The sequence below is a fragment of the Nicotiana sylvestris genome, chromosome 8, assembly GCF_000393655.2.
Source record: "Nicotiana sylvestris chromosome 8, ASM39365v2, whole genome shotgun sequence".
Classification (NCBI taxonomy): domain Eukaryota; kingdom Viridiplantae; phylum Streptophyta; class Magnoliopsida; order Solanales; family Solanaceae; genus Nicotiana; species Nicotiana sylvestris.
In genome coordinates this window covers 214,998,247-215,011,081 of record NC_091064.1, presented here as the reverse complement: position 1 = coordinate 215,011,081, position 12,835 = coordinate 214,998,247, and the positions used below count along the sequence as shown (strand labels likewise).

General features: G+C 39.5%; 1 protein-coding gene across 1 annotated transcript; it reads right to left on the bottom strand.

Annotated features, from left to right (window-relative positions):
• Positions 1–384: 384 nt before the first annotated feature.
• LOC138876334 (uncharacterized) lies at positions 385–1,926 on the bottom strand. The gene is made up of 2 exons (XM_070155246.1): positions 1,402–1,926; positions 385–1,122 (listed from the first exon to the last, which is right to left on the bottom strand). The coding sequence occupies exons 1-2, from the start codon at positions 1,924–1,926 to the stop codon at positions 385–387; spliced, it is 1,263 nt and encodes a 420-aa protein (XP_070011347.1).
• Between the last annotated feature and the right edge of the window lie 10,909 nt (positions 1,927–12,835).

Below are 12,835 nucleotides of genomic sequence, written 5' to 3'. Positions count from 1 at the left end.
AAGGTAAAAAGGCAAAATGAACCTTGAACTGAATTACAACTTTTGGAACCGTTTTTATAGAAAAACCGTGAAATAAAACAAAATTCTTCCCCAGTTTTGGAGTATTGAGAATATGGATTTTTGTTCTGATGGGACCGAACCCAGGGTAAGGCTGCCTACGTATTCTTTCGGAATCAGGTCGGACGTAGTTCAATGACTCAGAGATTTGTTGTTTGGCTTTTCTTACAAGTACACAGGTTCCAAAAAGTGAGAAACAAGGAAGACAAATACGACTCAAAAGGATTAACAGAAGGGTGACACCTATTTGGAATAGCGAGAAAACGATAGCCTTCGTCACTTTGATATGAGAAAATCAATGCGTGAAAATTCTACAGTGGGTATATATCAGACATAATATCTTTTGACTGCATCTACATTAATAGTCATGTCTGGTACCCGTCCTTTTTCATCTACCAAGTGCAAATCCCCTTTTGGTAACACTTTCTTGATGATGTAGGATCCTTGCCAGTTCGGGGTGAACTTTCCTTTAGCTTCTACCTGGTGTGGAAGGATGCTTTTCAAAACCAACTGGCCTACCTCAAACTGCCTTGGGTGCACTTTCTTATTGTAAGCGCGTGCCATTCTTTGCCGATATAACTGGCCGAAACACACTGCTGCTAGCCATTTTTCGTCGATCAACATCAGTTGTTCTTCAATCTCTAATTCCACAATAATTCGAAGAGATGGAATTTCAACTTTAGCGGGTATTATAGCTTCAATTCCATATACAAACAGATACGGTGTTGCACCAACAGATGTGTGAACAGTCGTGCGGTATCCCAAAAGAGCAAAAAACAGCTTTTCATGCCATTGCCTGGAACCTTGGATCATCTTCCTAAGAATCTTCTTGATTTTCTTGTTTGCCACTTCAACGGCTCCATTGGCTTTTGGCCGGTAAGGGGTAGAATGGCGATGCATGATTTTAAATTGTTCGCATACCTCTTTTATCAAATGACTATTTAGATTGGCTGCATTATCAGTGATAATGGTCTTTGGGATACCAAAGCGACAGATGATGTTGGAATGAACAAAGTCTACCACTACTTTGTTGGTGACTGCTTTGATAGTAACGGCTTCCGCCCACTTGGTGAAGTAATCAATTGCAACCAAAACAAATCTATACCCATTTGAAGCCTTTGGCTCGATCGGCCCAATAACATCCATTCCCCAAGCAATGAAAGGCCAAGGAGAGGACATGGGATGCAACTCCAAAGGAGGCGAGTGAATCAGGTCACCATGAATCTGGCATTGGTGACACTTGCGAACAAATCTGAAGCAATCTCGCTCCATAGTAAGCCAATAATACCCTGCCCGCAGAATCTTCTTCGCCAAAACATATCCATTCATATGAGGTCTGCATACCCCCGAATGCACTTCACTCATGATCTGCTCTGCTTCTGTAGCACCTATGCATCTCAACAAGTTCAAATCTGGGGTCCTCTTGTACAGAATTTCCCTATTCAGGAAGAAACCACTGGCGAGCTGCCTTATAGTTCTTTTTTGATCTTCTTTAGCATCATCTGGATATTCTCTTATTTTCAGGAGTCGTTTTATGTCATGATACCATGGTTCACCATCTAGTTCTGTCTCAATTGTATTGAAGTAACCGTGTTGATTCCGAACTTGGATTTCTAGTGGATCAATAAGAGTGTTTCCTGGATAAAGGAGCATCGAGGCTAGAGAAGCCAAGGCATCGGCTAGCTCATTGTGAAATCGGGAAATGTACCTGAACTCGATGGATTTGAATCTTTTGCTCAAGTGTCGCACATATTGTCTGTACGGAATAAGCTTGATGTATCGAGTCTCCCATTTTCCTTGGGCTTGCCAGATAAGCGAGTCAGAATCTCTCATAACCAATAGTTCATGCACATCCAGATCGATGGCCATTTTCAAACCCATGATACAAGCTTTGTATTCTGCGGTATTATTGGTACAGAAGAACCGAAGTCAAGCTGTTGCAGGGTAATGATGTCTAATAGGTGAGACGAGGATTACCCCGATCCTAACTCCTTTTATATTGACAGCCCCATCAAAATACATTTTCCATATAGGGTGATTGTCTCGAACTACTTCCTCTATTGAGTTGACCTTTTCGTCTGGGAAGTATGTGCTAAGTGGCCTGTACTCATCATCAACTGGATTCTCTGCCAAAGCCTGTGCTTTCATCGCGGTGCGAGTGACATAGACGATGTCGAACTCTGTGAGCAGGATTTGCCATTCTGCGAGCCTGCCAGTGGGCATTGGCTTTTGGAAGATGTACTTCAAAGGATCCATTCTGGATATAAGATAAGTCGTGTAGGCCAAAAGATAATGTCTCTTCTTTTGAGCGACCCAAGTCAAGGCACAACATGTCCTTCCTAAAATGGTGTACTTAACCTCATAATTGGTGAACTTCTTGCTCAAATAATAGGTTGCTTTTTCCTTTTTGCCTGTTGCATCATGTTGCCCCAGAATGCACCCAAAGGAATTATCCATCACCGATAGATATAAAAACAAAGGCCTACCAGGTTCAGGTGGGACCAATATAGGGGGTTTTGACATATAATCTTTGATCCTGTCAAAAGCTTTTTGGCAATCATCCATCCACTTGATAGCGGCATCCTTTTTCAGCAACTTAAAGATGGGCTCACACGTGGTCGTGAGCTGAGCAATAAACCTACTGATGTTGTTCAACCTCCCGAGCAAACTCATGACTTCCTTTTTGTTCTTCGGGGGTGGCAGATCTCAAATGGACTTTATCTTAGATGGATCCAGATCAATGCCTCTTCGGCTAACTATAAAACCGAGGAGTTTCCCAGATGGAACCCCAAAAGCACACTTGGCTGGATTAAGCTTAAGGTCATACCTTCGAAGCCGTTCGAAGAACTTTTTCAAATCGCACACGTGATCAGCTTGTATCTTTGATTTTATGATGACATCATCGACATATACTTCAATCTCTTTGTGCTTCATGTCGTGAAAAATAGTGGTCATGGCCTTCATGTAAGTTGCCCTTGCATTCTTTAAACCGAATGGCATGACCCTGTAACAATAAGTACCCCATGGAGTGGTAAAGCGGTTTTTTCTGCATCATCCTCATCTATTAGAATTTGGTGGATATTTGGTAAAGGAAAATTATCATTTGGACTTGCTTTGTTCAGGTCCCTGTAGTCAACACACACTCTGATCTTTCCATCCTTCTTCAGTACATGCACAATATTCACCACCCAGGTGGTATATCGGACAGCTCTGACCACATTGGCGCTCAGTTGCTTCATTATTTCCTCTTTGATTTTGTCACTCATGTCTGTTTTAAATTTTCGTTGCTTTTGTTGGATTGGTGGAAAATCAGGATACGTAGGAAGCTTATGAACCACTAGATCAGCACTTAAACGCGGCATATCATCGTAAGACCAAGCAAAAACATCTCTGTATTCAAATAAAAGTTGAATCAAGGCATCTCTAGTTTTCTATTTAGTGTGAATGCTTATTTTCATTTCTCTAACTTCTTCAAGACTTCCGATATTAGTTGGCTCAGTTTCATTGAGGTTGGGCTTAGGCTTGTTTTCAAATTGTTCCAACTCTCTTTTTATTTCCTCAACAACCTCATCTTTAACCTCTTGATGCATTATTTCGATATTAGACAACTTTTTAAGATCTGGGCGTGAATTCATCATGCATGTCATGTTATTAAAGCCGGCATTAACAAAACTGAAATGGAAATAAAATAATAGGAATTAGGAAAAGGAAAAGATACAAGACTTAATACGAAACTGAACTGCATTTCATTGAATTTGAAAGGATAGAAGGGTTAACATCAAAACAAAACAATCACACTGAGATGCTTGGATTACAACCTTGAAAGTAACCCAAAATACAAAAAAGAAGCTGCAAAAGCAAACTACCAAGACTCCTTCCTTGTGGGGAGATGAGTTGCTTCCCAGTTGATGAGCATGGTGTCTGGGTCAATTAGTTGCATATCGGCATGACTAATGCCTTCACCAGCCTGGATCATATTTACTTCAGAAAACATCTGGCTGAGGCCAAGGCAAATTTCATCAATGTTTGCATGCACCGAGGAATTTTGACCCTCTTGGAGTCGTGGCTTGACAAAAGTGTAGAGAATGTGAGGGATAGGTTGTTGCAAGACCCATCCATGCTTTTTGCGGTGCTTGGCTTTGTTTTTGTCTGCTTGTGTTGGCCTGAAGCCTAAGCCAAAAGTACCCTGGTTACTGAACGGAGAAATAGGCTTAGAAATTCCTTGCAATGATGCCCCCAAGCATTTTCCTGGCTCATATCCTTGTCTCAACATAACTGCAGCCACCATTACAGATGTAGAAGAAAGACGAGGATGCAGAATGGGCTTTCCTTCCTCAACATGGTCCACAAAAATCGCTTCGAAAGCTTGATAGACAATGGACTCACACCCTTCTTTGGCCTCAATGCACGGGATTAACGGGTCTTTATAAATGGATGACTCGTCTTCTCAGTGAACAATAATCTCATGCCTGACGTGTTCGAACTATACCATCTGATGCAATGTGGATGGCACAGCTCGAGCCATATGGATCCATGGCCTTCCAAGAAGAAAGTTATAAGAAATGTCCATGTCAACTACTTGGAAGACAATTTCAAAGTCGACCGGCCCAATTGTCATGGTGAGGTTGATCTCCCCAATATCTCTCATTGAGCCATCAAAAGCCCGAATGCGAACATTGCTAGGTCGGATTCTGTCTATGATGATTTTCATGCCTTGCAAAGTAGAGAGAGGGCATACACCTACACTCGAGCCTCCATCAACCATGACTCGCTTGACATAATGACCCTCACATTTGACGACCAGGTACAAAGCCCTATTTTGCTCGGATCCTTCCTCGAGACGTTCATCATCAGTAAAGGAGATTTTGTTCACCTCGAAAAATCGGTTGGCCATCTTCTCTAACTCATTCACTGTGATCTTCTCTGAGACATGTGCCTCGTTCAGGGTCTTGATCAGTACACGGGCATGCTATTTTGAGTGTAGGAGTAGAGATAGTAGAGAGATTTGAGCAGGAGTCTTTCTTAGCTGGTCAATGATTGAGTAATCGTGAATTTTCATCTTTTTCAAAAACTCTTCTACTTCTTCTTCAGTGACATATTTCTTTATTGGCAATTGTCCTTCTCTGATTTGTTTTGCCTTCCTCAACTCCTCTGGAGAGTAACACCTCCCTAATGAAGTCAAACCTCCAGTTTCCCCCACTTCTTCTATGATTTCCTTGCCTTTGTACGTCATCACAGTTTTGTTGTAGTTCCAAGGAATGGTTTTTGTATTTGTCATAGGGGGTTGCACGACAGGTCTGATTATGATCGGATCTGTTATACCCTTTGTACTGCCCTAATTCTACCTTGTGATGGGGTGGCCTCCAAGGACATACAACCTTGGGCTTGGGATTTTAGAGCGATTTTTCAACCTGATGACCTTGGGAACAAATAAAGTTATATTTTCTGAACTCGGGGCGCCTTTCACAATCAATGGCATATCTCAGCTCGGACTCACATCCCGTTTGGTTCCCTCTTGAATTGTTCCCATGGTCATCTCTCCCCGATTAAACGGCTTGCGTTCCAGATCTCGTCCAATCATTCCTACAAAATGAACATCGTTATATGCTGGCAATGGGTTGTTTGTAACATTGGGAGGGTCTTCACCATTTGTTACCACAATCAACTTTTCAGTGATGAGTCTTTCTATAGCTCTTTTTAGAGTCCAACAGTCATTAGTGCTATGCCCCGGGGCACATGAATGATATTCACATCTAGCATTTGCTTGAAATGCATGTGAATCAGGATGCATATGGTGGGGAGCGATGGGTCCAATCACACCCATCTGTTTCAGTTTCTGGAAAAGACTAGAGTATAGTTCAACCAATGGGGTGAATATTTCCACTGGCCTCTACTCTCGACCGTAATCCTTCCTGGGACGAGCATTGTAAGGTGCCCAAAAATTTTGTTGATGAGGTCGGGGGTTCCTTGGAGTTGGTGCACGTATATGTTGATTGGTAGGCCGAACATAGGATTGAGCATTAAACACTGTATATTGTGGTGGGCCCACTGAGTATTGAGGAATTGGTGGAGGATAATAATGTTGAGGGTAGCTAGATTTCCCCTGTGGAACTTGTACATAAGGGTGCGATGCCCTTCTTTGAATTACCTAGATCCCGAAGTCATCATAGAACCTTCATCTCTCTTTTTCCTATTTGCAAAACATCCCGACCCATTTTGGATCGCTTGGGTGGTGGCTTTGAGAGTAGCCTGACTTACAATCCTTCCAGTCTTTAAGCCATTTTCGACCATTTCCCCTATCTTGATTGCTTCGGCAAAGGGCCTACCCATTGCGGACATCATGTTTTGGAAATAATCAGGCTCTTGAGCCTCCAAACAAACAATGATCATCTCATGATTATCCATGGGTGGCTTAACTCTGGCTACTTGCTCCCTCCACTTGATGGCATACTCCCTAAAGCTTTCTGTTGGCTTTTTCTTCATATTGGATAGGGAATTGCGATCTGGTGCAATATCAATGTTGTATTGGAATTGCTTGACGAAGGCCAAGGTTTGACTCATCCCAGACATGCCAGTGAGAGATGTCTTGGTCAATGAACCACTCAGAGGCTACCCCTATAAGACTTTCTCCAAAATATGCCATCAACAATTCTTATTTTCCACCTGCACCCCTCAGCTGGTTGCAGTACCTTTTCAAGTGGGCGATAGGGTCGCCGTGTCCATCATACTTCTCAAAATTTGGGGTCTTGAAACCTGGTGGCAAATGGATGTGAGGGAACATACACCGATCACTGAATGAGACACTTTTGTGACCACATATTCCCTGTATGTTCTTTATGTTTTGTTGAAGACTTTTCATTTTCTTGGCCGTCTCATCCGGTTCACTTGTCTTTGCAGGCTTTTCATTTTTCGCTGGTGACTCGTACTGAGGAGTCTGATTGTAGGGAGCTGAGGCCCTAAAAGCCATATTTGGGGAGTAATATTGGCTATCATAAGCCTGAGGTAGTGGCTTGTTGTTGGGACTCGTCATAGGAGGTCGTGGCGGGATTGTATATACTGGTGCTCCTGACACGTCGAGAGGGGTGTTCCTGACAGGTGCGACTGGAGGTCGCATATTAGAGGTACCAGGGCAGCATGGAGGCTGTAGTTTGGCACATACCCTGGTGGTATAACATGATCGCTCTCCACGTGGAGCAGGGGTTGAGTAGCTCGGGTTACGGTGGACATTCCCTCGGAGGGAACCTGGGGTGGAGGTTGACCAAAAACCCAAGCTTGATATACATCTGACAGTTGTTGTCTCAATTTTCTTATATCCTCTGACTCTTGCTCGGTTGATTGAACCTGCGGATTGTCACTGAGCAACTCGATTTCATCACTGTTATCCATTAATACTGGTCCCTTAGATCTTGTGAAGTAATGATGTGTTGCCAGATTCACCACAAACCAATCACCTTAAACTTAACCTTAAGAGACAACAAACGTGTTAGGGTTGGGCTTTTTATAGATATGAATTACACATAATATGCCATGCTCCTAACATCATCACTATTTCTAAAATGCCTTTTGGAAGGCTTCATGTTTCATTCTGGCTTATCAAGTTGCTTCTTATTGGCGCTCTTATTCTTTTGTTTTTTTTACACTCCCCTCATTTTGATCCCTCAACTTAGATTCATTGCAAAATATTTTGATCGAACATTTTGTGGGTTGCCTATGTATCATGTCGCCGCATAAATCAGATCATTATGTAGTTCAGGGATGCAAGACACTTGATTGATTTTTTTTCAAAACAAAAAACAAACACACACAACATTTTGAAAAAATAAAATATTTTTGGGTTTTTAATATATATTTTTTGTTTTTGGTACAAGACGTTGAAACAAAATGTTCAAAGAAAACTACAACAGACTCGACCGGATTGAAACAAGACTCCACAAAACCAAAGCCACAAACAGACCCCTCATAGACTCAAAAATAAAAATACACCTACTAAAACATCTTAAAAAGTGAATGCAACAAAGACTCCAAATTTGTAGACTATCCACGTGACATCATCTTGGTTGAGGTGCTCCCTGCCCAATTGGTTGGACATATCTTTGTACAGGGCCTCTAGATCTGTAGCAATGTGGCGAGCGAGGTTGATTGCAAATTCGATAAGCATTTTTTATTCATTTTCTCACAATCTGTGCACCCCAGAGCAATGTACTTGGTTATCTCGAGTATCCTTCTCTTGGAACGCAAACATGCCATCGATTTGCCGCCCACGGGCATCGGCCAAATTCAGTGAATCTGCCTCGCGGTCTAATGCTGAGTTACTCTGTTTCATGTCTTCGGCCAAATCATTTTGCAGCCTACCTATTACCTCAAGATAGTGACGTTTCTCCGTCTCGAATTCGGCTAGTTGGTGATTCTTAATTGACTCGAACTTCTCCCTCTGGAGATCAAACTCCATTTGTTGTTGGTGCATTGCTTCCTCGACGATGCTCAAGTCTTCTTGCAACTTATGTATTTCAGCATTTTTGTTCACCTCAAATCTTCTAACTAAACCATTCGTGTTTGCCAGTTCTTCTTGTAAACGGGATGCCTCATTTTTAGCCTGCTTTAGATCTTTATCCATGACCCTCAAGGCCGATTGATAATCTTTCTCAATATTTAAATGAATCTGAGCAACTCCTGCTTGTTGTTGGGCTACGACATTTGAGCATGGTCCAATTCCTCTTTCAGCTTTGCTATAGTTCTTTGATCATTTCTTCTCATGTTCGACCCCTCAGGCCTATATCTAAACGACGAAGGATCATGAAACCAAGTAATATAGTCAGGGATCACCTCTCCACGATCTCGGTCTTCTACCATCTCACTCAACTCCGAGACTTTACTTGCATACCAAAATTTCATAATTTCCTCTTTGTTATGAGGTTGATCATTACCAAAATTATAACAGAACTTGCTCATATCTCGTGTTGGTGGCACCTCCAATCGTCGCGCAAACTGGCGCATTACCCGAAGTGTAGCATAGGGTTGAACACCATCCAATCCTATGAGTACCAAATAAGAATGGTATGCAGACTCATAAATGACCTCTTTAGAGGAAAACTAGTCGTAGTTCCATGTGATATGTTTGGAAGACAACGTAAGAAGCAGTTCTTTCCAAGCGTCAATCTTTTCTGGTAAGTCACATTTGTCAATTCTTTTCTGGTGATCATACGTGTGATTAGGCTAGAACTCACTAAAATTGGTGATCGTAGGATGACGATAAAAATGCTCCAAAAACCATATCTGTAACAAAATATTGCAGCCATCAAAGTTTCGTGCGCCCAATTTACATCTAGTTAAAGCACGAAAAATGGAAGAAAGAATCATAGGAACCAAGGTATAATCATCCCTTTTTGAGGTCATAGCCTCAACTACACCTGCCAAGCGGATGTCAATACATCCTTCCCTTTTCAGAAAAACTACGCACCCCAAAAAAGCAACCATAAATGCAAACCTTCTGTGTATCTTCCGTGTTTCCATGTCTTCCTTTGATTTCAATTTTCCTACATTTCTTTCGAAATTGCATTCTAGGTCGTACAAGTGAAACAAAAATCCCAACTTAACCCACTTGCCTCCTAAACCTTCATATTGTCCATAATTTATGTTTAAGAGTTTCAGAAACTTACCCTCATTCACATTTTTTGGTACTATGGGCCTTTGGCGGCGAAGATTACGACCCCACCCCTGGAAATGAGTGATTTCCTCCAAGGTCAGAGTCATTTCACAGTCAGTAAAATGGAACACATTATTTTCAGGATCCCAATGCGGAATCAAAGCTTCGATCACATCCCTCCTGGGTTAGATCGTCATCATGTGAACCAAATGTCCCAAGTACTTCTTTATCTGGTTTCGTTCATATTCCTTAAAATCTCTCCTCCAATCCCACAACAATTGTGGTATCTGATCAACAATAAGAAAATCTGGTATCCCTTCTGACCTGGGCCTCTTTTCAGACTTACCTCTTTCCCCACTCATGGTGCACCTATTTATCCAGACACGGGGTTAGGTTTTAATCAAATATACTATTGACACAAAAATTCCGATTTTTCGGGTTTGACTCTAAAAAAAACAAAAATAAAATGATAAATAAAAACCAAACTGTGGGACTAAAAAAATTAAATTAGTAATATAGTCATTAAATAAAAAAAAATAAATGGCCCAAATGATTTTTTTTGAAAGAAATTATTTTTTTTTGGATTTTTTTTTTTCATTTTCTAAGGAAAGATTTCTAAAAAGGAATTAAGGAAAAGGAGAATATGTTTGGATTTTTCTTCTTTCTTTTTTTTTTGGAAAATTGGGGGCCCGAACCGATGAGGTTTGCCTACGTATCTCACATCCAGTGAGAATCAAACCCGCGTGGTTCGGTCAAAATAACTAAGAAAAACTATTTTAGAAATTATAATTTTAAAAACCCTTTAAAATTTTATAAAAAATGGGTACTTTATGAAAACTTGGAGGAAATTTTCTTTTTCTCTATCCTCTGTTCAATCAATCTATCCTAAAGCCGATCAACATTTGAGTGAAGCCTACCAAATAATGTTACATATAACACATAAAGATGAACATGTTGGTCCAAAAAATTGGTACATGTCTAGACGGGCCCGACCCCTATGCCGAGTTCTGCTAAGTTCAATGCACATAATGCAAATAAAGCGTAGCCTACTAGGGATATTCATTGCTTTGTTCTTCTAAGTTTTTAAATTCTAAAGGAGATGGTATCTAGACCTGGCTTACCCGGGTGGACAACCCGAGCCGAGGAGCGTCAAGCATCACTAGTAGTAGAACAACACTGGCTAGCTAACGGCTCTTCCGCCTAAACATGTGTGATTAAATCCTTCACCAGAAGCTGGTAGGCTAACTAGCTTTATCTCAAAACAGAAATTTTGTGATGCTGGTAGGCAAACACAACATAACTATCTATCAGAAGACTCAGAGGGATGCGAGAGAGGATACAATTTATATCACAGTTCAAATAAATATTAAAGCGGTAAATATGCGACAAATAGCACATTATGCTCCCAAACACAATAATATCCAAGACATGATAAAAGCCAAACAAAAATCAATACACAAAGCTCGAATTCTTATTAATAGTTCCCCAGCAGAGTCGCCAGAGCTGTCACACCTATTGTTTTACCCCTCCAAAAGATAATGTGGGTTATGGATTGTGGGTTAAAGAGCTTTTCCAATTAAAGTGACAAATTTGAAATATGAATTATTTTATTTACAGATTCGCCACTTGGAATTGATTTTTGTCGGTGTTCCAAGTCACCTTTTATTTGAATCCCTATTCAAAGGAAGGTTTGACTCTATTATTATTGGTCTGCAAAAACAAAGTCCGGGTAAGGAATTCTGTTGACCGGAGAGAAGGTGTAAGGCATTTTCCGAGTCCCGTGGTTCTAGCACGGTCACTTTATTGACTATATTTGGCTTATATTATTTTGGATAACTTGTGTTTTATTGGATCTCATCTTTTACCTATGTCTGCTTTTATTGCTTGATTAAAATTATGACAAAACGTTATCTTGAAATAGGTTACGCGTACTAATACTTATTTTGTTACGTATCACAATTATGCCACAGAGACCATACACATAGCCATGATATTTAATTATTTAAAGCGCACTTGAATTATTTTCCTAAACTAATTTAAGATTATTGTAAGGCCAAGAGTTATGTAATTGTTTGTGGAAAAAGTGTATGATTTTAGATATTTGAATAAATAAACTATCATATACCAATACCCTACATCCCAACAATTGAAGCCTAAACTTATTAGTGTCCAAATCTTCCAAAATTTTACCAAGTTTAAATACTATATTTTCAGAAACATGATTAAGCATATAATATTTAAGGATTGATTTACATTATTATTTATAAAGTTTAAAGATAAATAAATAAAATCACATAAAATAAGATTAAAAAAATAGAGGAAAAAATAAACATTTTAATGCAATATTTTCAATTAAATGAGTCTCCAAGAATATGTACAATAACTCAGACGAACACCGAACAAGCATAAGCGAAGATGATCATCCAAGCCGGTGAACAGAGCTCCAACGGAATCCTCGACCTCGACTGTTAACACCACTCTATGGCGTGTAAAAAGGGATGTTTTGAAGTATTTTTGTTGGATTTTGGGGTGCTGAATTGCTGGAAATTTTCAAAAGAAAGAGAAAGAAAGAATGACATGAGTAGAAATTGTCGTAGCATAGAAGAAGAAAAAAATTTGTTTCTCTCAATTCTCTCCTCTCTTTTCTCTCCTTTTTTCTTCCTTTTCTTCTCAAATTTTCTCTTCTATTTATAGCAAAATTTTCAAAATTGTTTTTTTTAAAAATATTTTATTATTTTTTAATTAAAAGAAATCCCACTTACAATTTGTTTTTCTTTTTTTTTTACAAAAAGAAATCTCACCTTTCTTTACTTTTATTTTTTAAATTCCAACTTTAATTACGTTTATCTTATTTAAAATCCCACTTTTTGTTTTTCTTTTTAAAAGAGAATTTCACTTATTTTACTTTTCTTAAAAAGACAATCCACTTTCTTTTGCTTTTCTTTTAAAAATTCTACTTTCTTTTACTTTAATTTTCAACTACCTTTATATTTATTTTTAAATTCCAACTTTCTTTTACTTTTTATTTTTTTAAAATTTCAACAAAACTTTACTTTTATTTTTTTAATTTTCCACTTTCTTTTACTTTTTAAAAGAGTATTCCACCTACTTTTTTTTAATTTTTAATTCCATACT